Here is a 27,003-nt window from a genome sequence, read left to right on the forward strand (position 1 = left end):
GCGAGGGCTAATCATATTGTCAGAGTAGACAGAGTCCTTCAGCAGTGCCTTGCTTTTAGAGAAAGTCCAGGACTGGAAGCCTGCAGACTTGGGTTTTGGCCTCTGGCTCAAGCCTCAATTACCTGTGACCCATTGTTCTAGGCTTCAGTCTCTTTAACTTAAAATGAGCATCTTTCTGGTTCAGAAGTTCTACCTATTTCACTTGGTTCACAGCCAAAAACGTTGCATTGAAACCCAAGCCCGGTTGACCATGCAACCCATTTAAATTTGGAGGAGTGGAATATGCTGGCAGTAAGATTCCTTTTGTACAAAGAACCAGCAATGACCTACTTAGTGTCAGCCCAACTGTTGGTGAGGGCCCCTCCCTCAGCAGCCCACAGAATCCAGCCAGGCGACATCCCAGGACACCTTTGCCAAGATGAGCCAGAGTGCTCTTCCGGAGGCCTCGACAAGACTAAGGTCCTGCTGTGGCCCACGTTGTCTTTCTGTTCCCTGTAGATGCCCAGAATGGCATTATTATGTTTACAGTTGATGAGGGAGAAGCGATTAGCAGCACAGAAGTAGACAGAGGGGCCTTCCATCCTTTCTGTATGTCACACCCTCCTCAATCAGCAGCACTACATGCTGTCTTCATACTCCCCGGAGGCCAGACGACAGGAACAAACACACTTCTCCTGGGGGTTCTGCCATTCCTGGAATGTATGACCTTGTCAAGAACAGAGAATCACAACTTTAATGTACAAGCAGCAAGACCCCAAAGCCCCACACCAACTGTACTGTGGGTTCATTCTTTCTGGTATGACAAGCCCCCTTTGGGTAGAGTCTCCTTGGTGGATGGAGATGATCTTGCCTGTAAGTCCCGTTAGAATCCAGGAAACAGGCTTGTTCTACTGCCTGCAAGTGCTGAGTTAAAAACCTTGTTTTTCTTTAAGCTGGACCACTTCCTTTCTTCCTGGAAAATATCTCTTTCTTTGTAAAAGGCCTTGGGCTGTTGAAGAAGGTCTCAGCACCAGAGGCTGTGGGAACCCAGATGTGTTGGGGTAGGAGTGGTGGGCTCTCTCTAGATACATTTAAGTGCCTCTCTCTCCCTGATTGTGAATGTGGGTGTCATGGTTTGGGTATCTCCCTCTCCCTGTCTGGTCTTCTCTCTCTAGAACTACAGGGCCATGGATCCAGCAATTGGAAGACCCTTTGCACAGGTCTGTGTATCTAGACAGCTCTCTTCCAACAGTGAGCTGCCATGCCACTTGATAAGTGCTAGTATCTCTATTCCCCTCCCCCTCCTGCCCATGGTTCCCTTTCTTAATGTTTCTCTCTGTGTCTCTGTATATCTCTCAGACACTATCCTCAAATGCAAATGTGGAGGCTTTTACATTATCCCTGAGGCCTTACATAGATAGTGTGTATCATAATTCCTTGATTATTTAACACAAGGGGAAATATTTCTCACAATGGGAAACATGGGAATATTATTGATGTCACAGAGGATCTCCTGGGTCTAGAGAACTAGAAAAGGGGGTTTGAGGAGAGCAGCTATGAGGAGCCAGCACCCCTGCTCACTCTCCTCTTAAATACACCCATGCTGATTTAAGAGCATTCTCTGATAGGCCCAGTGGTTTCACAGGAAGAACTAGAAGTGTGAATGTACCTCTTACATTAGCTAGATGAGAACAGATTGTGAATCCTTTCAATCAAGACAAAAATCATTTTTAATCAGAACTAATCAAATTAGGATTCCCCCCCACCAAAGAAATGTCTTATGTGTAGCATGTATATAGGACCTCATTTGCTTTGCACTCACCTCCCAAGTTAGGAGTGTGGCCTACTTTGTTAGCTTGGCCCTTTGGTGTGGCGACAAGAGAAATCAGAAGAAAGGTTCTGTTGAAGACAGAAGTATAATTTCAGTTATTATTGCTCTGTTTTCAATGATCACAATATCCAAAGCACATGGAGAACTGTAACCTACAGCAAGTTATTTTATCATTTCACTTCCTCTCCTTGTTTGTGTTCGAACTGCTGAATACAACACAGGAATAGGCTGGCAGGAGAGATACCCCCTCCTTCTCAAGAAGGAGTCTCAAGCTTGGGAGGGAAATGAGAGAAGACAGCTGAGTGAACTAAAGGGAGAGATAAACACAAATGTGTTTCCTAGCACCTAAATCTTTTCTTTTTAGCTGACCTGCTGAAATCCTCTAAGTTACTGTTATCCCCTTGTGATGGGCCTGAGACTAAAATACCCTGTGCTTTAGGCATATGTTGCTTAAGATAAGCAATACAATAATTGACTGATAGAATTATTACCACATGAGCATAGACTAACTCATCACATCAAATATTAAATGAACCCAGACAAGCACATTGATTAGCCTGGGCTGAGAACATGGGCTGACACTCCAGGCAGGTCTCACAAGTTCAACCTGGACTGTAGAGGACTGCCACCTAGGGGTCAGAGGTCTGCAAAGCAGGGGAGGAGAAAACAGATGGCAAGCCTACTTGCTCTGAGCAAGGCTTATGAAACTGACTTCCAATGACAGAAAACTAGTGGTCAGAGAGAGGGAAGTACTGCAAGAGGTTAGGATAAATTTACTTAGTACATATACCAGTGGTTCTTAACCCTGGCAGCACTTAGAATCACTGGAGATCTTTAAAAAAAAAAAAAAAAAAAAAAGGCTAGGTTCTACCTCTGAGACTTTCTGGTTAAATTCTCGTGGGTTTGGTCAGAACAATGGTATTTAAAAAACAAAACAACAACAACAAAAAAAAAAAAAATCAAAAAACTCTCTAGATATTCCTTAGGCGCAACCAGCATTGAATACCACTGGCTCAGACAATAAAAAGAAAAGCTGATAATAAAGTTCTGATATGATCCTGACATATCTTTTTTAAAAAAATGACTATTTTGCTCAGCCAGAGTGGTTTAGAGGTTGAATGTCGACCTATGAACCAGGAGGTCATGGTTCCATTCATGGTGAGGGCACATACCTGGGTTGCAGGCTAGATCCTTGGTGTGGGGTATGCAGGAGGCAGCTTATCAATTATTCTCTCTTCCCTTCCTATCTGAAATCAATATATATATAGTACAAAATAATATTATATATATATATAATATACAATAATACAAAATAGTATTATATAATATATATATACAATAATACAAAATAGTATATATAGTATATATAATAGTGTGTATATATATAATTGTATATATAATATATATATATAGTATATATACAATAATGCAAAATAATACAAAATATTTATATTTACTGTTTTTCCAAAGCATTGAAGAACAGAATTTCCTTGAGGTGGCTGAATGGATCAATACTGAAAACACATAAGGATAGGAGCCGTGCTAAATGGGAAGGGATTGGAAAAGTCATGCCTCTCTTCTGAGAGCACAGTGGCAGACCAGAGTGAGGTAGTAGGGAATACTTACAGCAGGTGTACTGGTGTGAAGAAAATATTTATGATCCTAAGACACTACAGGAAGGCTTAGTTGAGTGCCTTTCAACCTTGACTACATTAAAATCACCCAAAACCCAACCCACACTGCAGACCAAGTCAATGAGAACCTCCAGGACTGGGACCCAGGCAGCATTATTTGAAGCTTCCTGATTGATTCTGATGTTTGGTTAAGTTTGAGTACCATTGCTTTATTATTATTATTATTATTATTATTATTATTATTATTTTAATCCTCATCAGATAATATGTTTAGAGAGAGGAAGGGAAGGAGAGAGAGAGAAAAACACACACATTGATTTGAGAGAGAAATATCAATCGGTTGCCTTCCATGCCCAGACTAGGTATCTTCCCTGATTGGGAATTGAACCTTTTGGTGCATTGGATGACACTCCAACTGAGCCACATAGTCTGGGCTCTTATTTATTTTACTAGATACCTGGTCCACAAATTTGTGCACTGGTGAGGTCAGGTCCTTTGGCCTGGCTGGCGATCGGGGCAGCTGGAGAAAGGGACCCTGGAAGGTTGGCCAGTCATGGGAAATTAGCTGTGGGAGTGCACTGACCACTAGGGGGCAGCTCCGGCATTAAGCATCTGTCCCCAGGTAGTGAGTGCATGTCATAGCTAGCAGCTGGTCATCAGGTTGTCTGATCATCTGATCATAACAGTCACTTAGGTTTTTATATATACACTAGAGGCCTGTGCATAAAATTCATACATGGGGGTTGTGTTCCTCAGCCCAGCCTGAACCCTCTCCAATCTGGGACCATTAGAGGGATGTCCGACTGCCCATTTAGGATTGGGTCTAAATGGCAATTGGACATCCCTCTCACAATCCAAGACTGCTGAGTCCCAACTGCTCGCATGCCTGCCTTCCTCATTGCCCCTAACCACTTCTTCCTGTTAGCCTGATAACCCCTTAACCACTCCTCTGCTAGCCTGATTGCCCCTAACTGCCCTCCCCTGCAGGCCTGGTCACCCTTAACTGCCCTCCCCTGAAGACCTAGTCCCCCCCCTAATTCCCCTCTCCTGCAGGCCTGTTCATCCCCAATTGCCCTCTTCTGCTGGCTATCTTGTGGTGGCCATCTTGTGTCCACATGGGAGAAGCCATCTTTGAACACATGGGGGCAGCCATCTTGTGTGTTGGGGTGACAGTCAATTTATATATTACTATTTTATTAGATAGGAGGATAGAGCCCTGATGCATGGGAGGGGACTGGCTGGTTTGCCCTGAAGGGTGTCTTGGATCAGGGTGGGGGTTCCCTTGGGGCATGGGGCAATCTGGGCAAGGGGCCTGTGGTGGTTTGAAGGCTGGCCACATACCACCGGCGACTCAAGTGGAGGCCCTGGTATCTGGGATTTATTTATCTTCTATAATTGTAACTTTGTAGCTTGAGTGGAGTCCATGGCTGGCCAGAGCAGGTAGAAAGCTTAGCTTCCTCCTTTCCCCAGGAAGCCTAAGCCTCCTACTCACTCTGTGGTTGAAGTCGTATTGGTTGGGTTAATTTGCATACTCACTCCTGATTGGATGGTGGGTGTGGCTTGTGGGTATAGCAGAACAATTTGCATATTACTCTTTTATTAGATAGAATACCATTATTGTTGTTGTGATTATTTTAGAGGACTGTTGCTTTATTACCACTGCTTTATTCTCAGAAAAACATGGTGGTGTTGGCATGAGGTTGGAGGGGCAGGTCCTTGTCATTTTATATTTTTTACTTTGTTGTTTATTTTTTAAAAGAAAGGAATGTAGAAAGGTATCTCCCAGGTATAAAGGGCAAGGGCTGGAAATAAGGTCAAAGCTTTGGTAAGAGTAAGGCAAAGGAGGATAGAAAAATAAAGGGAAGGAAAAGAAGAGGGCTAAGGAAAGCAAAGGAGAGGGAATGGAAAGGCAAGGATTATAGGAAGTGGGCAATGCTGTTACCCAGGGTCCCAGCATGTCCAACCCCTCAAATGGCCTGTCAGCCCTCTGCCTGAAAATCCCCTTCAACACCAGCCCATGCTGGCCCACCTGAATCCCACCAGATGTTGGCATGGGAAACTCCATATGGTCTCTTCCCTTGTTTCTGGAAATGTTCCCTGGGCCAACCCTGAAGCCCCTCTTTTGGGGGACCAACCGTGAAGCCATTTATTTATTTGTTTGTTTGTTTGTTTGTTTATTTATTTATTTATTTTTCAGTTTTTCCCAGGTTGCACCTTGCATACCAATACCACATGGTTATTAAATTATAGGAAGTGATGCTAAATGAAAGGGCATATATACCATCCAAGGACTGAACAGGCCCCTAACCTTACTTTTCAAGTCCAGTAATCATGGCTGGTGGCCCCTCTTGATAGCCAAGCTATTAAATAGATATTTGTGGAGGATCAGAATTTATTTCCCTGAATTTTCACACTTCGGATTTGGTTCAACCAATTAGAGTCATCGGGACTCTAGTGAGCTGTCTTGGGAACCTGAGACTTCAATCTTTTCTCATTTGTCTGATTCAGGTCTTGCTCTCTTGCTGTGTGGTGTGCAGCTCGCCCCTCATGGCCCTGATGCTGGGTCACGCTCCTCTGAATGCATTGAAGTCGAGTTTCATTTCTTTGGATGTGTTCCCAGGACTCGAGAAAAAATTTGAATAGCTTCACCTGGGACTTTTAAAAACTCCATACCACAGAGCATTAAAGGATAGTTTTAGCAACACCCCATATGTCAGAGACTCCAGCATTGTTATCTTGTCAAACCTTTAGGTGAGAAAATGAACATTTAGGCTTTACCTCTGATATCCTGGAGATCCGTTTTGCAGAGGTTACTCGATCTTTTAAGGCTTCTCTTATCTGGATAGTTAATTAAAAATTAAGAATTAAAAGATGATAAGAAATAAACATGTTTTGGGGCATGGCTAATAGTTTAGTGTGTTACCAGGTCCTATTGGAGGAAAATGGAGGGATTAGTAACTTGGTGAAGTGGTCTGGGAAAAGGTGGGGAGGTGGGAGATATATAAGCAAAGTGGAGCTTATACAGGAATTTTATAATCAGGGCCTTGAACGTGAACCCAATGGCTAAGAAATACGGTTTGCCACCACTTTGAGGATTATTAGCTTTGGAAGTATTTTGAGGGGAGTACTTGAAGAGTTGAACATTTCCTACATTTAAACTTACGTTTTTTAGAGGCCCTAACCATGGTTTAAGGGGGGGGGGGGGAGAGGGGAAACATAGCAAAGAACTATGGAATCAAGAAAATAAGAATAGTAAGTAACAATTATATTTTGTTTTATAACGTTAAAGTGCTTTTCACACCTGTCATCTCATTTTATCCAAGAAATAATCCTGTACAATAGGTACAACAGGGAAATTAATACTCTGAGATCATGTAGCATGCAGTCAGTCAACTATTAAGAGACAGAGCCAGCCAGGAGTTGAGTCCCCTGACTTCAGATCATCCTTTCCTTTTCCCTAACTCTCCTACTGCACAAGGCACTCTCTTGTTATTTCTACTCCCTCTTTCCTTTTGCTTTATAAAGTGTTACTCACCTTCCAAGGCCTAATAGAAGTTTTGTCTTCACAGTGTATATATACCAAAGCCCTCTAGCTCATACTTACTTCACCCTGCCCTGAAATGTAGTGGTTTTGTCATACATGGGCTCCAAAGATGTAAGAGCATTGCCCAGGGTGGGAGTGGAGTCCATGTACTTAAATTAAAGTCCATTGTGATATGTAAAGACATACTGGAGCCTCTATTTTCTTTTCTCTTATTATTTTTCAACTCTATGTTTCATAATGTGTATAATACATACCCTCTAAGCATGTCTGGGGATATGTGCCCACTGGTTTTTACTGATCCTAAAAGTGTAAAGACTGTTGGTATACACAGTAAGTGCCCTCTTACCTGTGGTTTTGCTTTCCATAGTTTCAGTCACCCACAGTCAACCAAGATCCGAAAATATTAAATGAAAAATTCCAGAAAGAAACAATTTATTCATTTTAAATTGTGTGCTGTTCTGAGTAGTGTAATGAAATCTCCAGCCATTCTGCTCCATCTGCCTGGGATATGATTCATCTCTTTGTCCAGTGTCTCTGTGCTCTATACACTATCTACCCGTTAGTCACTTAATCATGTCAGTCATCAGATTGACTGTCACAGTATCACAGTGCTTGTGTGCAAGTAAGCAGTATTTTACTTAATAATAGCCCCAAGAGGCATGTGCAGTGATGTTGGTGATTCAGATATGCCAAAGAGAGCCATAAAGTGTTTCCTTTAAGTGAAAAAGTCAGTACACTATAATAAGGTAGTCGAATAAAATAATAATAAAAAGATTAAATGAGGTCATAAGGGTAGGGACCTAATCAAATAGGTCAGTGTCCTTATAAAAAGAAGACACACCAGGCATGTGTGCCAGAGGAAAGACCATGTGGATACCCAGCAAGAAGGCAGCTCTCTGCAAACCAAGAAGCGAGTCCTCAAGAGAAACCAAACCCGCCAACACCTTGATCTCAGACTTCCTGTCTCTAGAGCTGGAAGATTAACACAGGTGCCCTGTGGTCTGTAATCAGCTTCCTGTATCCCTTACATAGTTACAAGGAAAAATAAAATAATTTGTGTTCAATAAGTAGAATGTATTGAGATTAAAAGTATGCAATTTGGGGCCAAACAAACACATATTTAAGAAAAGAAAGAAAGAAAAAGTCATATTATGTAGCATTTATTATAATATATTATTATAATTATTCTATTTTATTACTAGTTATTATTGTTAATCTCTTACTGTGCCTAATTTATAAATTAAACTTCATTGTAAATTAAAATATGGGTACATATAGGAGAAAAACAGACTATAAGTAGGAATAGATATTATCCATGGTTTCACAAACCCACTGGGGATCTTGGAAAGCATTCCCCATTAATATGGGGGACTACAGTATAACTTTTTGTCAATTAATATAACACCTTTTAGTATTTACCTTTCACATTATAATTTTAAAGAGATAAGGTTTTGCTCTTGATGGATGCTTCCATGTCTTAGAGGTTTTTGCACACCTCATAATACCTAATACATGTTTACTAATAATAATGTTTCTGATGCTCTGGCTACAAATACTATTTATTGTTTTAGATTAATTAAAAAAAAAAACACATAATCTGCCCTAAGCAGTTTGGCTCGGTGGATAGAGCATTGGCCTGCAGACTGAAGGGTCCCAGGTTAGATTCCGGTCAAGGGCATGTACCTTGGTCGCGAGCACATCCCCAGCAGGGGTGTGCAAGAGGCAGCTGAAAGATGTTTCTCTCTTATTGATGTTTCTCTCTATCCCTCTTCCTTCCTCTCTATAAAAAATCAATAAAATATATATATATATATATATATATATATATATATATATATATATAATCTGAGGTTCCTGAGAGTTAAAAAAACTTCTCAATTACAAGCAACTAGTACAAACAAATATCAATATTAATAGACAAATAGTCAAACTTTCACCTCTGAATATCAGGTTATAGTATCCCCATGAGAAAAATGAAAGGACCGTTGTGAAATGCCATTTTTTTTTTTTTTTTTTTTACAAACCGTTCATATTAAATTGTTAGTAGAATAGAGTAGAAAATACAATTAATTAATTAAACAGTAAACAATAAAACCTGTAGTGAAGATGTTTGCATCTACATCTGAGAGGGTTATTTGCTTTACTTATTTCTAGAGATAGAATAGTACAATTGAAAAGGGTAATTTTAGAAGTCTAAGCAAATATTTGGTGTTTTGTTCATTTGTTTAGGTTTATTGTTTTCACCATCCACTACATATACACTCTCTGTACTAGGAGAATCCCCTTCCTTCAATCCATTGCTCTTCTAGGTAGAAGACATGAACTCACTTTCTCAGTCTCCCTTGCAGCTAAGATTCAGCCATGTGACCTGGGCTCAGCCAATCAGACCTGAAAACTCAAAAAACAAGTGCCAGTGGCCCTCAGCAGGCAGGATGGAGGTGATCTCTGAAACAGCAGTAGCATCAACTCTAGTTCAGCATCCAAGTCTGACATTGGCTTGGCGACCTGTGCTTCTGTGTCCAGCAAAGTAGAGAAAGGGTTGCATGTGAAGCAGTTCTGTGCTATAAATTGGGGACTATTCCTGGTGTGTAACCTCCATGTCTCCAATCCAAAGAGATACCTTCCCAAAGATGATATTATGCGATTTAGTAAATTCCTTTCTGCTTCAACTAGTTTAGAGTGGGTTTCTGAAGCAAACTACTTAATCACTCTGAATCTGTTTCTTCATCCATAAAACGAAAATAGGAGTGCCCAAGATTATTTTAAAGATTAGAGCTAATGTACATAATATGCTTAGCCCCATAAGAGCCTGAAAGATGGCTGGTATTATTTGCATCATAAAGAGCAGTGATGTCCTGTTCAAGTGTCTGTACAAATAATTGAGGTGAAAGACCCTGAAAAGGTTGGCTTTACAAATGAGCATTTCAGGGTCAAGTATTGTTAATGCAGAAAAAACAAAACAAGAAGAATTAATGGTACCTTTGGATCCAGGATTGTTCCAAACACCAGGATGAAGAAGCCCTGAGAAAAAGAGATGAGTGGAGAAGAGCAATTTAGAAAGTAATATTGATAATAACAAGAAATACCAGCATTCATTATCAATTCCTATTCTGAAACTGATAAAACTAATAACAAAACAAAAAAAAAATGCAGACCATATGATTCAATCTGTGACTCATTTTATGGTCACAATACCTAGATTCTTCCACTCAACAAATATCAATAGTGTGTCTTCCATGTGCCAGCCATGTTCTAGGCACTTAGGGTACCCCAAAAAACCAAACAGACCAAGGTCCCCAATTCGTATAAACATATTATAAGAATTTCTCTTTAATTTGGGCAAAATAAAAGTGATTTACATTTATCAGGAGCTGTGCATCCCATCAGAATATAATGCCCATGCAATAGCCAGGAGATGTTAGGCAATGGATGGCAGCCTTACAATCCCTGAATAATTAGTAAAGATATTTCCACAGAAAATAAAATAAAAAGTATCCATGCTCAGCTTTATTTATTATAATACCCTCAACCTCCTTACCCCAACCACAACCAAAAACTGTTATAAAATTTGCAAAGAAAAATTAAGTACATGGATTATCAGAAAAACCAAGACTCCAAACAGATTGAGTTTCTAAGCATATAATGGGTGCTCATAAATAAGTGATTCAAATATAATATAGAGGAAATTAATTAGCTCTCATATCTCTTATCATCCATAAAAATATAATGATGGAGGCTGTTCCTCCATCATTATAGTCCATTTAAGTTTTTGTCTTTTTTATATGTAGCCATACAAAACCATCTGGGAATAAGGAAAAGTATTCATTCTATTTTGCAGATAAGGAGAGGGAAGCTCAGACTCAACTTTCAAAATGTGATAGACAGCAATATTGATTAGACAAAATTTCTCTTAAAAGTGTGAATACTCAGGTCTTTACTCATCAGAGAAGAGAAATAAGATAATGACCTCTGATTTACGAATCCTTATTAAGTTGCTCTGATTGCATAATCAAATATGAACCCTTACCCAGGCAGAGGCCTGTTGAGGCACATGGGTGACATACAAAATAATAAAGATGTTATAGCCAGATTGTCATCAGCAGGAAGGACACCAAACCCACTGCTGCCACGATTTGCAAAAGCTTAGCTGAGAGGTGGAGGACTTCACAGCGACCAGTGCCTAGATGGCCATGAAGCTAATTCATTCCTCCAAACATACTAATTATACTTCTCCATTCAGCCAGTCCAGCAAGTGCTCAAAGCTTGGGGTGCTTCTCTTAGATTGCTTTTTTGTCTGACACTCTTAGCTGTCCATCTAGAAACCAGGAAGTACGTTCTCACAAGACACTGAATCTGCTCATGCCTTGATCTTGGACTTCTCAAACTTCCAGAAGTTTGAGAAATAAGTTTTGTTGTTTATAAGCCACCCCGTATTATATGGGTCTGCAAATCTTACTGAGCCCACAATTACTCTCAGTAAAGACAAGAGAAGATACCAACTAGAAGTGGTACCGAGACAATGCAGCAACTGACTATTCAGGGTGGGGCCAAAGTGTCTTTACAGTGTTTATATGGACCATAATACAATAATTAATAAGTGATAATATAAGAACAAATTCTGTGTTTCAAGTACTCACAGCTGTAAACTGTGTTTGCTTCCACCATGTGTAATAATCCTTCCCTAGTAAAGTGGATGGTTGAGCTTAAAAACCAGTGGATGTGCTCCCACAAGCCTAGGACCAAGAACCTTTCAAAGAGCCTTTCTCCTACACCTCTGGGTCTCCTGGGATATTTATGGTCTTTCTTCTCTGCTTGCTCCGTCAGCCACAGTTGCCCCTCATCTCGGTTCATCCTAAGACCCTGCTTGTCCCACTTCTTCCTGCTCAGTAGTTTCTGTCTCCCACCTCTCGGGACCTGTGGCTCTCCTTCTCTTCTCCCAAGAATACCTTGGTCCACATGGCTCCCACCATGGTTGATTTAAATCTAGCAACATGACATCGCTGACCATGGAGTCAGGAAGAGATGGACACATCCATTCTCTCAGTGTTTCTACCATACAGATACAGCAGATTCAAATAACCTCAAGAGCATAGCAGAATGTAGAAAAAAACAATTAGGGAGGGATTCATTTGGAGGATGTTTGACCTTCAATTTGAATCTAATTTACTTAATTGTAATTCTACATAATTTAATGATGTCTGTGTTTACAACACCTTGAAAATTTGTTGAAAATACAGTAGTTAGCTCTCCTGGTCAATACAAGCCAGCTCCAGAACACCACTGCCTCCTGCCTGCCCTGGAGTCTGGCCTTGACCCAAACCCTGCTCTGAGCTTCTCACTGGCCCATGGGTAATTGGTATTTAGACGACCCCCGCCCCCCCCCCCCCCCCCCCCCCCCGCTCCTTGCCAGGTAGCAAGGCAGAAACTGAGTTTAAATTACAAGTTGATCCTGTTATGACAGGGAAAAAAGCTTATGATACCAAAATAAAAGTGCTCACAACCTAGTACAAAATGAAAAACACAGTCAAGATGGCCCAAGGGAGATAAGGTAAGGAAAATGTGAGGACTAAGACATGAACTCATTAAGTAGATGACAAATAGCTCCTGCATATGCCAAACGGAAATTTAGGAACACTAGGTTTTTATCTCAGTTCTATCAGCGACGAGCTGCATAAACATAGGCAAGGGAATTGATAATTATTAAGAGCTATATAAGAAGTGTAGGGTACAATTAATATACTCTATGGAAATGCACAAAAGCGACAACAGAGATTCAAATGATTAGGCACCCCTATTATTGTTAGCATTGTTCTCTAAGACATTAAAATGTGTATTGTAAATAAAACCATGTGTATTTAAATGTTTAAGAGAAAAGTGAAAAAAAATTTGACATAAAATCTCTATAATTTCCAAATAAAAAAAATTCAGGAAAATAAATATTTTAGAAGTCTATAAAAATAAAAGCTTTCATTTTAATTAGTTTTTATTTACATATTTAGCATTCAATATAATAAACTTTGACTCATTAGTGCACTGTGACAGAAAAAAAATGAAAAAGAAATTTCATTCCAGAAGGGAATTGTTGAATGTTAAATAATATTTAGCCATTAAAGAGACATAGCCTGGCAAAATGCTAGGATATATTTTTAAGTGGTAGAGTAAGTTTCAAAATACTATGCATTGTTTTTTAACTCTTATATTATGTGAAAATATGCTTATATGTAAGTATAGAAAGTTTGGCAAAGATGTGCATGAAACTGTGGACATTTTTTTTCATTCACAGAGATGAAGTAAGAGAGGAAAGGATAGGGGGAATTATCTTTAATACCATTACGATGGTTTCCAGTGATAACTAAACATTCTAAATGGAATAAAATGTGAATGTGAATATGTAAATACTTTCAGTTACATAACTAGATTTGGGAGGAAGTGTTATTGTTTCATTTCTAAACTAGTTAAAACTCAGCTTACTGTTAGGCTATTTGGTGTTGTCCCATTCACTATTTTATTTTATTTTCCAAAAACTACTATACAGTGAGCAGATTATACTCAATTAATAAGTGAGAAAAATAAGATTTGGAAAAGTTAAGCAAATATCCCAGGAGAATGTTACACATTAGTAAATGGGAGAGTCAAGATTTGAATCCAGGCCTTTCTGAAACAAAAGTTTATTTTATGACTCAATAGGTTATTCCAAATCCACTGTCTTTTATAAATAAACTAGAGGCCTAGTGCATGAAATTCATGCATTCATGCACAGGGTGACGGGGGAGGGTGAGGGGGGGCACAGAAAGGTAGGGTCCCCTCAGCCCAGCCTGCACCCTCTCCAATCCAGGACCCTTCAGGGGACATCCAATTGCTGGGATCAGGCCTAAACTAGCAGTTGGACATTCTTCTTGAAATCTGGGACTGCTGGCTCTTAACCACTCACCTGCCTACCAGCCTGATCACCCCTAACCACTCTGCCTGCCTACCTGATAGCCTCTAACTGCCTCTGCCTGCCTGCCAATCACCCCTAACCACCTCTGCCTTGGCCCCTGCCACAGTGGTTTTGTCTGGAAGGACATCCAGAATGATGTCTGGAAGGTCGTTCAGCTGTCCAGTCTAATTAGCATAATATGCTTTTATTAGTACAGATATGATGGCACACCCTCCTGATCACAAATGTTCTTTCCAAATTCTCTCACTTTTGACTTGGTCAGAGGCTTTTGGACTTACCTGGAAAGCATTAAGCAAGGAGAAGAGAATGTGGAAGACGAGGGAACTATCGTCGATGACTGTGGCTATTCCAAATCCCCAGGTCAGGCCTAGCAGTGGTGTGAGGATGGCAATATTCTTACTGATTCTCACGATGGCTCTCACCTCCTGGAACATGGAACTGCCAATGGTAGCTCGCCGGGTTTTGACAATCACCAGTGTCACGGTGATCAGGTTTACTACCACAATGGTCAGAGCTGGGACCACAAAGGCCAGGAGGGCCTTGGTCATGTCCCAGTTGAGCCAGCAAGCCTCAGGCCGTAGGTAGCCTTTGCCAGGCTCAGTGGCAGCAACTGTAATAACAGCAATGACCAAAGGGCAACCATATCCCACTGAAAAGAGAGATGCCACCAGTACTGACTTGGGCAGTGTATGGAAAACAATCAGGATTCCATAGAGGATTAGAAGTGCCTTAGCGAGCATCCAGAAAAACACAGCAAGGTAAAAGAAATGAACAAAAAACGTTGCTGCCACACATCCATTGTGGTGTGTCCTTGGACCACTAAGAAAGGAAGCCACGATGAACCACGCATCAGCCATCAGCAAGGTAGCAGCGACGTTAACAATGCACAAGTGGCGTAAATACGAGATCTCTGTCTTCGTCACTCGGCTCCAGACCAAGGCCTCGATGGACAAGCAAAGGATCAAGCTGCAAATAGAAACGCCCAGGCCTATGTATGTGATGTAAGTCAGGATGGGGCTCCGCAAGGTGTGTGGTGACATAAGAATGGAGAAGGAGGTAAACAACTTGCTTGGCCTACATTTGCACACAGCTTGCTGGGAGGTTTCCTGAATCATCTGGCAGGCATGCTGGTCCCATCTGCTCTCTAACGAGTGCCAGCCAACACACTGTGTCCTCCTGTCCTCTGAATTCTGGATCTTTTCAAAAACCAGTGAGATTCTTTTAAGTTCCTTGGGCAAAATGACAGACAGGACAAGTCCGTTCACAGTGACGTTTTCCAAAAGGCTGGCTTCTAAGATGGCTCCAAGGGTTGGAAATGCAATGCTGACTACCTGGGAAGGAGAACGTACCTTCTGGGCTTCATCCCTGCTGATCAGCACCCTCCCAGTGACTCTACTGCCGGTGTCATTAACTCTCATTGAGAAAGTTAAATTCTTTCCCTTGGTATCTCCAGTTATGGAGGTGCACATAGTATGAATAAAGACATCCGATATGTCGATGGGATATTTATTTATGAGTAGCTTTCTTGCAAAGCTATTGACTGAGTGCAGGAGCACACAGCTGCTGTTTTTCTCAGGGATGAAGGTCCAGTTTGAGATGCTTTTGCTGTCAAGAATGTGGTTGGCCATGATGCTGTAACTCTGTCAATGAAGAACCGGCATTAGTATTGAGATACTGTCTGAATCTGCCAGGACATTCAAGCTTTATTTAAAAAAAATAAATAGAAAAGCTTTACTGTTGAAAGTATTATATATGTCCCCCTTCTTCCCCAATTGACCCCTTTTAGCCCACCCTAGAGCTTCACCACACTATTGTCTGTGTCCATGGGTTATGCATATATGCATACAGTACTTTGGTTGATCTCTTCCCATCTGCCCACACACCCTCCCCTGCCTTTCCTCTGAGATTCCATAGTCTGTTCTATGCTTCTATGTCTCAGGATCTATTTTGTTCATCAGTTTATTTTGTTTATTGGATTCCACATATGAGGGAGATCATGCGATAACTGTCTTTCTCTGACTGGCTTATTTCACTTAGCATAATGCTCTCCAGGGCCCTCCATGCTATCTCAAAGGGTAAGAGATCCTTCTTTTTACTGCTTCATAGTATTCCATGGTGCAAATGTACCACAGCTTTTTTATCCACTCATCTACCAATGGGCACTGGGCTGTTTCCGGATCTTAGCTATTGTAAATTGGACTGCTATGAATATAAGAGTGCATATATTCTTTCTGATTGTTGTTTCAGGTTTCTTAGGATATATTCCTAGAAATGGGATCCTTGGGTCAAATGGCAGTTCCATGTTTAATTTTCACTTTTATAAAGTGTACTCCTTCAACCAGTTACAGCATGCCCTGGGAACCTCTTAAAGATACAGGATCTCAGGCCCTACTCCAAACCTTGTGAATCAGAATGAGCATCTTAATGAGAACCTCACGTGACTCACATGCTGCTCAAGTTTGAGTTGGAGGATAAAGTTACAAGGGAGCGCCCTGTCCCTGCTTGTGTGATGCTTTCCTGTGAGACAGGCAAATGGGCAGCCTTCACCGTGTTCCTTTCCATCATCTGTTCCACTTCACACCTAGGTGACACTAGCAATTTGCCTACCCTGCCCAGAGCACCCACTATGTAATTAGTATCTACTAAATCCCAACTGTGTGCAGGGCTTTGTACGGCAACTTGACACATTGGAAGCTGACCCCAGAGGCTGGACCTCCTTTTTCTTATCCTCTACTTTGAAGGTCAAACACAAAGGAAGCATGTCCTATTTCATTTCACATTTCTGCAGCAGCCCTATCTGGTTGTTTTTTTTGGGGGGGCACCCAGTTATTTTCCATTTTAGCAACCTGATTCACAAATAAATGTCTTCCTCTCTGTAGGACCTAGAACAGTTCTTAGAGATTCACAGTAGCCAAAACATACATTGGAAAAGCTTGTTTCAATGTCCAATCCAGCACTTGGTAAGTGTTCTTTTAAATGCTTGTTGATTGAATGTATTCTCTTTTCTCATTAATTTTTTTTCTGCAATAAGGATTTATTTTAAACATTTACCAGTAATGGAAATACTGAAGTGAAAGACCTGGTCTCCTCAAACCCTCAAACCCCCAAAAGCTGCAACTAAACCTGCATTCCTTTTCCACCCCCCCCCCCCCCCCTTAAAAAAAAAAAAAGAAAAAGAAAAAAGAAAACACAAATGTTCTCCCGGGTGCTCAAGGCCACTCACCTGCATCTTTACTTCGTCCACATCTGTTGACAGCATCGTCGATATGTTGTGTAGTAGCTGCACGATGACAGCGATGTTTCCTGGTATCCGGGGAGAACGCTGGATGTTCTTAATGACACAGGACAAATCCTGCGGACACTTCTTCATCAACTTTTCTGCAATGGTCTCAGACTTCTTGACATATTCCTTTGAGTATACAGTACTCCCAAATGACGGAACTGTACTTAAATCCTCCTAAGAAATGGCAAAAAGGAAGTTTGTTATCATGTTACTATTGTTTTCAATGTAAAAGTACCTTTACTACAATGTAGGAGAGCCTTATTACACAGATGTATATTGCATAATGGTTTTCTATGTTACATTGTCAAGGCCACATCTGCTGTGGAACCACCTGCCCAACACCAAGGTGTATGAACAGCTGCCTACTCCTGAACCCCCATCCCTATATCCAAACAGCAATTGTTATCCTTAACACACCCCTCCACACCCCTTCTGTATACATATATTGTGCACATGGGTACATTTCTACTCTTATTTAAACTTGCTTATGATTCTTCCCAAGGGCAAAACATAAACATATTTTTTTTAAATAGAAATTCTTAACTGGATTTGAATGAATCAACTGGAACACCAAGACAGAAGAACGACTAAAAGTAGTGATAGCATTTCCCCACAGATCAGGCTCTGGGTCCCACACTTTAAGCAGTAGTAGCAAACTATGGCCACAAGTTTGCCATCTGTTTTTTGTTTTTGTTTGTTTGTGTGTTTTTTTTGTAAATAAAGTTTTGTTGGGACTCAGCTTGTTCATTCACCTACTTACTTACATTCACTGCTTTCTTACTACTATAGCAGAGTTGAATAGTTGCAACAGAGACCAAAGTACCCACAATGCCAAAAATATTCACTATCTGGCTCTTTACAGAACAAAATTTCCAAATTGCCAAACCTTGTGTTAGCGGAACCCTTTCTCCAGTCTTCCTCTTCAGGCTGACAAAGAACCCATGGCCTAGGATGGGCCTACACAGAACCCATGTCCCTGCTTCTAGACACCTGATTATTCTATGTGACAACGGCAAGCCCATTTCCAGGGCCTTCCCTAAGTCTGTGTTGCCACAGAGGGACCAGACCATCTGTAGGCCTGAGATGTGTCACAGGAACACCTGTGTTCAGGCTTATGGATGTGTGGCCTTGGCTTTCCACCACCCATGAGGTGCAGGATGAATTCTAGAATGAGAGGCTGACAGAATCTGACCTATTTTCTGGTTTGTAGATTTGGTTGAAAGCATTTAAATATTAGGACATATGGAATGTCGGTCTCTATATGTACTTTGCCCTGTTCCTTCAAATCAGGGATGGGCAGCCTCTTGAAGTCTGGTAGGGGAACCTCAGGTATAGCATCCACTGCCTCCCCCGGCCATACCCCCAAACAGGGGATGGGAATGTTGCCAGGGCATGAAAGAGGCCAAACATTGACTCCCCTGAACGAAGCAAGAGCTGACCTTCAGGAAGGTAATGATCCTGATAGAAGAGGAGAAAAGGAAACAAAGGAAGAAGAAAGGCCATTTGAACTAATTTTATTTACTAGAATTGGACTTTTTAAAATATGTAACAATTGAAGTATATGTGGGAATGTGTTCTTTTGTTTGACAATGAAGTCCTTCCCTCCAGGTTCAGCTCTCTTCTCATGCTTTACTGAGCACCAAAGTCACATGGAGAGCTTGGTAAAATGCAGATATGGATTCAGCAGGTCTGAATGGAGCACGATTGCCCAGTGTCTGAAAGTTCTCAGAGATGCCCTGTGTTTCTGGCCAGTGAAGGACACATTGAGTAGCTGGGCTTTGGGGTATTCAAGAGCTGAGTGGAAGTGGAGGAGTAAACTGAGGAGTCTAGACAGCTCTGCTAGCTCTGGCCTAAGCGATCTGGTTCCTTTGTGTCATGGAAAGTGTGGGAGACTGGAGCACAGACTTTTAGATGCCCAAAGTTAGGAACGCCATTCCAGTATATATATATATGTACAGAGAACAGGTAGATGTTTATTTTTCAGCTGCAAGCTCCTCTACTTACCACCCTGTCCCTCTCTCTTATTGAGTGCAACATGCATTGCTAATTTGAGGCTCCACTTTGCATGTGAGAAAAAAGATATTATTACCTCAAAGATGTTTAAGGCGGTAAGAGTCTGGCAGGTATCAGTGATCTTGTGCCATTTATTTCGCCTACATAAAAACCCCATATTTCCCAAAGTATCTGGAGGGCAAGGTTGACTGCAGTGGGAATTGTCCACACAGACCCCATCACATGCACCTGGGAAGATAAAAGGCATTAGCATCAGATGGAGCGGTATGGACTCAGGGCTCAAGGTGTTGCCACATGAAGGCACATAAATCCTGTGGACATCAGGTGACTTTGTAAAGTGGAGGAAGATTGAAGTAGATCAGTGACCATCATATACAGGGTGTCCCCAAAATATGTATACACACTGTAATAAGTGATACCTCCATTTTGAAAATGAAATGTATTTTAATTAACACTGCCTTTACAATTATTCAAAGTATGTGCATACTTTCTTTGGGACACACTATATTTCAGTGACAAACTACTATTATTTCCAACAAAATATTTTCCTGAACTCAAATGTAGAACATAGCTGGGCTGGTGTGGCTCAGTTGGTTGAGCGTTGTCCCATGCACCAGGAGTTTGCTGGTTCCATTCTCTGTCAGAGTGCATTCCCAGGTTGCAGGCTCAATCCCCAGTAGGGGGTGTGCAAAAGGTAAGCTGATCAATGTTTCTTTCTCATCGATGTTTCTCTCTCTCTCTCCCTCTCCCTTCCTCTCTCTGAAATCAATAAAAACTTATTTAAAAAAAAAAAAACAGTTAAAAGTGAAACTGGCCCAGTTGAAATGAGTGGGAAGAGCCCATGGGTCAATCCCTAGGTCCCTCTCACATCTCACAGGAACACCCTGAGTACCTCCTCAGTCCCCTCCAGGAGGAGACAGTTTGGAAGCCATTGTAACTGATGTTCTCTAAGAAACTCCCCAACTCTGGAACTTTGTAATCAGTTACATCATCACTGGGTTCTCACAGACCTCTGCTAGCCACTGCCCCAGCCTGTGTTGGCTCAATCCAAAGGATTTATAGTAAATAATTCCAAGACCAGGATGGAACAGAGGATGCTGGCAAGAGAGGAAGCAGAGGTCAAAGGAGCATTTTAATATGAGAAATATAAAAAGGAAGTCACAATGCAAACCATCAAGGAGTCCCATCTGCCAGTTGGCTCAATACAAAGGATTTATAGTAAATAATTCCAAGACCAGGATGGAGCAGAGGGTTTACAGATGGACAGTAAAACTTTCATTTCATTAGTAACTGCTACCAACATACCGTGTGGCTTGGCGGACACTTTCTCCTTGCTTTTGCTGGCAGCCTAGAGAGAGAAAATCAAAATCAATTGGTGAGAAGCCAATCCAATGATTCACTTTAGTCACAAGCCAACAACCGCATCTTCACCAGCTGTGACACCAGGATGCCACCAGAAGCTGAGGCCAGGACATGTGGCCTCTGACCCCCTCTGCCCTTTAGCCTGGATAGCTATTTCTCCCATGGCTGTTCAGTAGGATCCCCTGTTCCGCTTTGGTAAGGATGGACTACATTCTATCCAGGAGCATCATGAACAGAGGCGGATTTACTGGGAAGTTCATGAAGGTTAAGCTTCAGAATTCATTGCCTGTATGGCCCCATTTGAAGCACTGAGAGAGGGCTCACATGCTCCTATGTTTTATTACATCGCCAAAAGCAACACTGTTTAACCAGCATCTGCTCAGACCATTATTTTTTGCCACTCCAAATTCCCCATTCATATTTTCCCATTTTGGACAGCACTAAAGAGCTTATACCTATTTATGGAATCTGGACAAGTAAAAGTGAGTTTGGGGATACATTTAGCCTGGATTTAATAGTACTTCTATAATTTGCAGCATTTCTGCATGACAATGAGAACATCAACACATAAGTGGCATTAATTCTAGCTAGAAGTACTTACAATTAGTCACAGAACAAGCAAATTCTAAAAGCCCTGAAACCCTGTAGGTCATATACAAAAAAAAAAAAAAAAATACTTGCTAGAGGTTTTCTCAAAATTCACAACAGTTCTACATATTTCCATGGCATTACTAATAATGAATCCAGAAGTTAAAAGCTATTTTTCTAAACTAGAACAATAAAGTTAATCAGCAATGCTAGAGGAAAGACCGGGTAACCTAGTTTCTCCATAGAAAAAAATTATAAAATTATTGATAAGGAAGTATTCAGCCAAAAATTTGGAACAAATATATGGATGGTACATTAATAAAAATATTGTTATTTTATTGAATTTATTACTGAACAATGCTGAGTAATTATTCTAAATTTGAAGTTTGTTATGATTCTTTTTCTCATTCTTTCTAAATATTCACTTTTCCCTAAATTTTGTATTTGTCATTTTATATTCTCTTCTTAAACCTGGCTTCCTCCTACCATGAGCATTCCCACCTTTTCCGATTAGAAGACCTTCCTTTCTCATCTGTCTGTATGACACTGTACCCTTCATTGAGCTGCAGTGTAACTTTGTGGTCAATGGGTGACTCTGGGAACAGAACATTGGATTCAAATCCCAACACTGCCACTTGAGGTCCTGAGAAAGTTCATCTCTCTGAGCCTCACTTTCCTCTTCGATAAAGCAGGGTAGGAAATGTAGTACTACAATTTCATAATCTTGCCTCAGATGATTTTTATGAAGAATAAATGAGATCATGTATTTAAAAGCACTTATAACTGGTCCTTCAATGTTGTAAGTGGTATTTAAGATTTAGCTATCATTATTATTCTCTGAAAATGGACTTAGGGAATGGCTATTACACATGAAGCTCAAGTTTGCCTCCTCCAAAAAGTCTTTCCCAATCTAGTTCTAGATGGTACATCTCTTCCTCTCTTACTCCTATAAAAATTTATTATCCATACTACCACACCACTCATTCAATACTTGCACTACTCACCTGGCCTGTTGTAATACTATCTAATAATTTTTATATATGCTTATTATTTTCTAAATTAGATTATAAGTTCCTTAGCATGGGTTGTGAATTGTGCTTCATATCTCTCAAAGTAACTAGATCAGTACATATAAATATACATACATATTAGTATGTCTGAATATACTGGCATATATGAACATGCATGTCAGTGTATTTGGAGAATGAGTCTAAATCTTCCTGTTTCTTTTTTTTTTTTTTAAATCAATCTTTATTGTTCATATTATTACAAAAGTTCCTCATTTCCCCCCCCTCCCCCAGGTTCCCACCCCACCTTCTGCCCTTTCCCCACCCCGCATTGTCCTCATCCATAGATGCACAGTTTATGTTCAGTCTCTTCCCGCATCCACCACTCCCCCTTTTCCCCGAGAATTGTCAGTCCACTCCCCTCCCGTATCTCTGATTCCTGTTTCTTGACCAGAAGTTTTCCTTCTGGAACCTGGAAAGAGCCCTGGTACAATTACTCCAACCTGCATTCCTAGATCTCAACCATTGGGAAGAAACTGGAAATACAACGACTTAGCTGTGTGACTAACACTTGGAGTTCATATCACTTTCTTCTTCACAACATTATTTCTCTCTATGATATCAGGAAACAAAGCTGAGTCTTATGTTTTCTCTACCAAATGAGAATTTCTGGAAAATCTGAATTGAGCATTTCAGGTCTGTCCAAAGTGAGGAAAGTATCTCTGATTTTTGGAATACAAATCCTTCAAAATACTGATGTAAGATGACTTCTCATTTCATAATCAAGAGAAAGTTTTAGTATATATATGGAGCAGCTAAAGGCCTTTCACTAAACAAGAACATTACAATAATATTTTTGGAGTTTTGAAAGATCTTATTGATCAACCAGTCCAACCCCCTTATTGTACGGATAAGGAAAGTGAGTCTTTGATAGATGAGGTGACTTGCACAAGGCTGTCTAGGGCATTCCTCTTAGAACTGCTACTAGAACTCTGTTCTCCTACTCCTATAATACTGCTCTTCCCATCAAGCCAACCCATGTCCAAGTGGAGAAGGCAGAGGAGAGTGTATGGAAGTACAAGCGTCTCAAGATGCCATAAGTCCATCTTGAGAGGGTCAAGATCTCTAATATGCCTCAATAAAGCACATAAAAGTAGATAACTCTTTTTAAAATATATATATATATTATTGATTTTTTTACATAGAAGAAAGGAGAGGGATAGAAAGCTAGAAACATCAATGAGAGAGAAACATCAACCAGCTGCCTCCTGCACACCCCCTACCGGGGATATGTCTGCGGCCAATGTACATGCCCTTGACCGGAATCAAACCTGGGACCCTTTAGTATGCAGACAGATGCTCTATCCACTGAGCCAAACTGGTTTTGGCAAGGATAGACCACTCTTGATAATACTTGACCCATTAAACAGACCACAGTGAAGTCACATTATAGTAATCAGATGTGTGGGCACAAGGCTGTACTATGCTATTTACAAGGAATCCTGGAAACTCTGCCTTCTTAAGAGAAGGACCTGATTCACTTCTTCCTAGTTAATTTGTCAAAGCACAGCCATGCACAGCTCCTGGTCATTTGATTTCTTGGGTGGCATTGAATAGGAGCTATGTTAACTTCAGTTACAAACAATTGTCAACATGATATTGGGGAAAAAACAAACCACACTTCAAAACCTGCAACCTGCTAAACCTGTGGAGCTGCCTGAGTTAGTAGTCAGTTCAGGAGAGGAGTAGCATCCAGCAACTTGTTTACTCAGAATGAAAGGATGGGATACTCCTGATAAGGTGATCACCAATAATAAAGAAAACAAAGCTAACCTCTGAAACTCTGACTATTCTTCAAGTTCTGTCTTGTAGGAAAATGTAGAAGAGAAAATGAAGGGAGGAAATAGTACCTCACTGTGGGGGTTGGGGTGCCTCCTGGAAAAGGTCTTTCTGAAGGAGTCTCTAATCTCTCCCAGAAACTATGCACCAGCTTGGTGTTGGGGGATGAGGAGTCATGGAGAAAATTCCCACCCAAGGACAGAGTACTCAGAGAGTAAAAAATATATCATTTGGAAACTCAGAAATAATTTTTAGTTATTTTTTCCTAAGAATAAGGAAGCTCTTCTTAAGAAAATATATATGAAAGTCAACCCATTCTTGCCACCCCCGCCCTCCAGATGGGGAGTTTGTAGCTGCATATAATACATTTTCACACTTTTTTTTTTTTAAAGCAAGTACATATTAAAATGGAAAGATTAAGAAACTAAGAATCTGAAGACAAGGGTCCTGGGTGTGGCTCTTTAGCTTAGTAAATATATAACCTCAAACAAGTCACATTCCACACCATTGATAAAATAAGGGAGTGTAGCTTCACCAGTTGATCTCAAAGCTCTCTTTCAGATCTCGTGACCCAACGATAATATTATCTTCTCAAGAAGCTCAAACTATTTTTATGTTTTTTTCCCCTCTCTCTCTTTCTCAATGATTCCCCATACCTTATATTAAGCAAATAACTAATAGAAAAATTAAAATGACTTGTATATGAGAAAAAAAATATTCCAGAGAGAGCCATCAGGCTCACCGCTCCACAAAATGTGAAAATAGTACATTGCTACAAACTCCATCCCAGTTAGATTTTGATTAGCCATTGACTACCTGAGTTTCCCTTTATCCCTTCCAGCCCATCCATGGTGATCACTATCAGGTTTCTCTAAGAAGATGCCATTTGTAGTGGGACAATGCTTTATTGTGCCAGACCATTCCTAGGTACTGCCCACACTAAATGCCATTAACTATCTCTCTCAGTCAGTGTGACCCTCACCACACCTACATTTTCAAGTGTCCCTAAGGAAGTGGCTCTAATTACTAACAACTGAAAACCTCATCATCAAAAATTATAGAAAGAAGAGATCATCACCCTTAAATCATTTGAGCCTCGTTGTATCTCAGGAACTTATAGGAAAAGTTGATGGAAAAATAATTTGCAGCTCTTTGCTAAAATGGGTTTTGTACATGTTTAGATGCAACTGCAATTTCATCTGGCTGAACCATTCTATCACCATCTTCTCCCTACACTTCATCTCAGATAACCTAGAGCCGTGTTTTAGGTTTCCATTTGCTTCTCCCCACTATTCCATCCCCCCACCTCCGTCCTCTTACCTGGCACAATGTCCTGCAGGACTCTGTGGGCAAAAGAAACACTAAGCAGAACAGCAAAAACGTATGAGTCATTGTCTTCAACGCAGCTGCCTTTCTTGCTTCTGTAAAAATAAAGGCAAAGGCAAAAAGGTTTCCAATCTGAAGCTTTCAAAACTCCATGCCATTGCAGATCCAGTCAGCCTATCAGATGGGGTTCTGTCTTTAGCGCTGTCTACTCAGAAGCCCCTGCCCCAGAGGTGTCCTCCCTGTGGTTTCCCATCCATTGACTTCCCTAGGAGGCTGCATGTGTGAGCGCCAGCTGGCACTGGGAGGTGCAAGCAATGGCTGAGATAACTTCCAGCCTCTGCTGCCGGCTTGCATGTGATGCATCATGTGGGAATGTCTCCAAAGGAAGCTACCTGCCCAGGTGTGATGAATAGCAGCCCATGTCCGGGGAACAGGAAAGATGGCTCACTCTCTGGGTTAGGCAGGGCTGAGAAACATGTGGGTGGCTATGGTGGAACGTGAGTTGGAATTCCTATGTGCAGACTCATCCTAGAAATATATTTTGAAGGAGATTAAGCACCAGCCTTGGCTTATTATCCTCATTCCCACCTCACCCTGGAGCTGTGTTTCATAGGTAGGTCACAACTTCTTTCTGCCAAAACTGATGTCAAAATGATTCCTTGGCACCTAGAAGAGTGGGGTACACATGGTGGGCACACACTATATTCAATAAAGGAAGAGGGGAGGAGAGCAAGAGGAAGGTGGTTGGGAAGAGCTGACAATTTGCATCAGATCTATTCTCTATAGAGGACTAACATAAGCTAAAAATTTCAATTCTAAACTTTAATTATTTTAATATTTTTCATCCTGAGTGAGATCTTCTTTGAAAGGCATTTGATGCTTCTTTGCTTTTATTACTATTTTTTTAACCTTCACCAGAGGAGTGAGGATATTTTTCCCCATTGATTTTTAGAGAGAGTGGAAAGGAGAGTGGGGGAGAGAGAAATTTCAATGCCAGAGAGACACATTGATTGTTTACCTCACACACACCTGGCTGAGAGTGAGGGTGTGTGTGGGGAGGGGACAAACCTGCAACCCAGGTATGTGCCCTTGACTGGAATCAAACTCAAGATCCTCCAGTGTACAGGCAAGGCTCAAACCACTGAACAACACTGGCAAGGGCTTGGTTTCTTTGCTTTTAGATGGAAGGAGTCAGAAGACTTGGATGTCAATAAAGGCCAAAAGAGAATAGTCTTTATCCCAACCATGCATAATACTATAGCAAACAATGCCATTATTTTAAAGATTTAGGCAAAATGTATTTTTAAATCATGTTTCTTACATTGAAATACTTGCCTAGCTGAAATTCCATTGAAATCTAATGATTATTTGAAATATTTTGTATTATCTGATTCAGATCATTGTCAGTTCAGGTTTCTGAAGTCTATAGCTCTTTAAGCAAAAGGATTACTTTGTTGATCATCAATTCTAAAGAATTTAGTAGCAACCCAAATGGCCATATAATTTTAAGTAAATCACAGTTATATTTACAACCTTTATTCTAATCTGTCCATTCAATGGATGGACTTCCCAGGATACAACTCAATCATCAAATGTGACTTAGCAGGATCATCACCAAATCAGTTACTGATTTGGGTAAAATAATCAAAGATGAAAA

The 27,003-nt window shown here is 40.8% G+C and overlaps 1 protein-coding gene across 3 annotated transcripts in view; it reads right to left on the minus strand.

Annotated features, from left to right (window-relative positions):
• LOC311625508 (putative adhesion G protein-coupled receptor F2P) overlaps positions 1-27,003 on the minus strand; it is a 41,897-nt gene continuing 14,894 nt past the window's right edge. Inside the window, exons 2-10 of one of the 3 annotated variants that reach the window (XM_084889854.1) lie at positions 25,341-25,441; positions 20,530-20,572; positions 19,301-19,452; positions 17,152-17,385; positions 14,207-15,568; positions 9,968-10,009; positions 6,223-6,282; positions 1,802-1,878; positions 1-706 (exon numbers count right to left, since the gene is read on the minus strand). In XM_084889854.1, the coding sequence (XP_084745980.1) occupies positions 1,831-1,878; positions 6,223-6,282; positions 9,968-10,009; positions 14,207-15,568; positions 17,152-17,385; positions 19,301-19,452; positions 20,530-20,572; positions 25,341-25,412 (2,013 nt within the window). In that variant the 5' untranslated portion in view covers positions 25,413-25,441 and the 3' untranslated portion in view covers positions 1-706; positions 1,802-1,830. Of the gene's footprint in view, positions 707-1,801; positions 1,879-6,222; positions 6,283-9,967; positions 10,010-14,206; positions 15,569-17,151; positions 17,386-19,300; positions 19,453-20,529; positions 20,573-24,091; positions 24,200-25,340; positions 25,582-27,003 lie in introns of those variants that run through there. The other 2 variants (XM_084889855.1, XM_084889856.1) reach the window with 2 other exon arrangements.

This window comes from Pipistrellus hanaki (genome assembly GCF_964339955.1).
Source record: "Pipistrellus hanaki genome assembly, chromosome: 7".
NCBI lineage: Eukaryota > Metazoa > Chordata > Mammalia > Chiroptera > Vespertilionidae > Pipistrellus > Pipistrellus hanaki.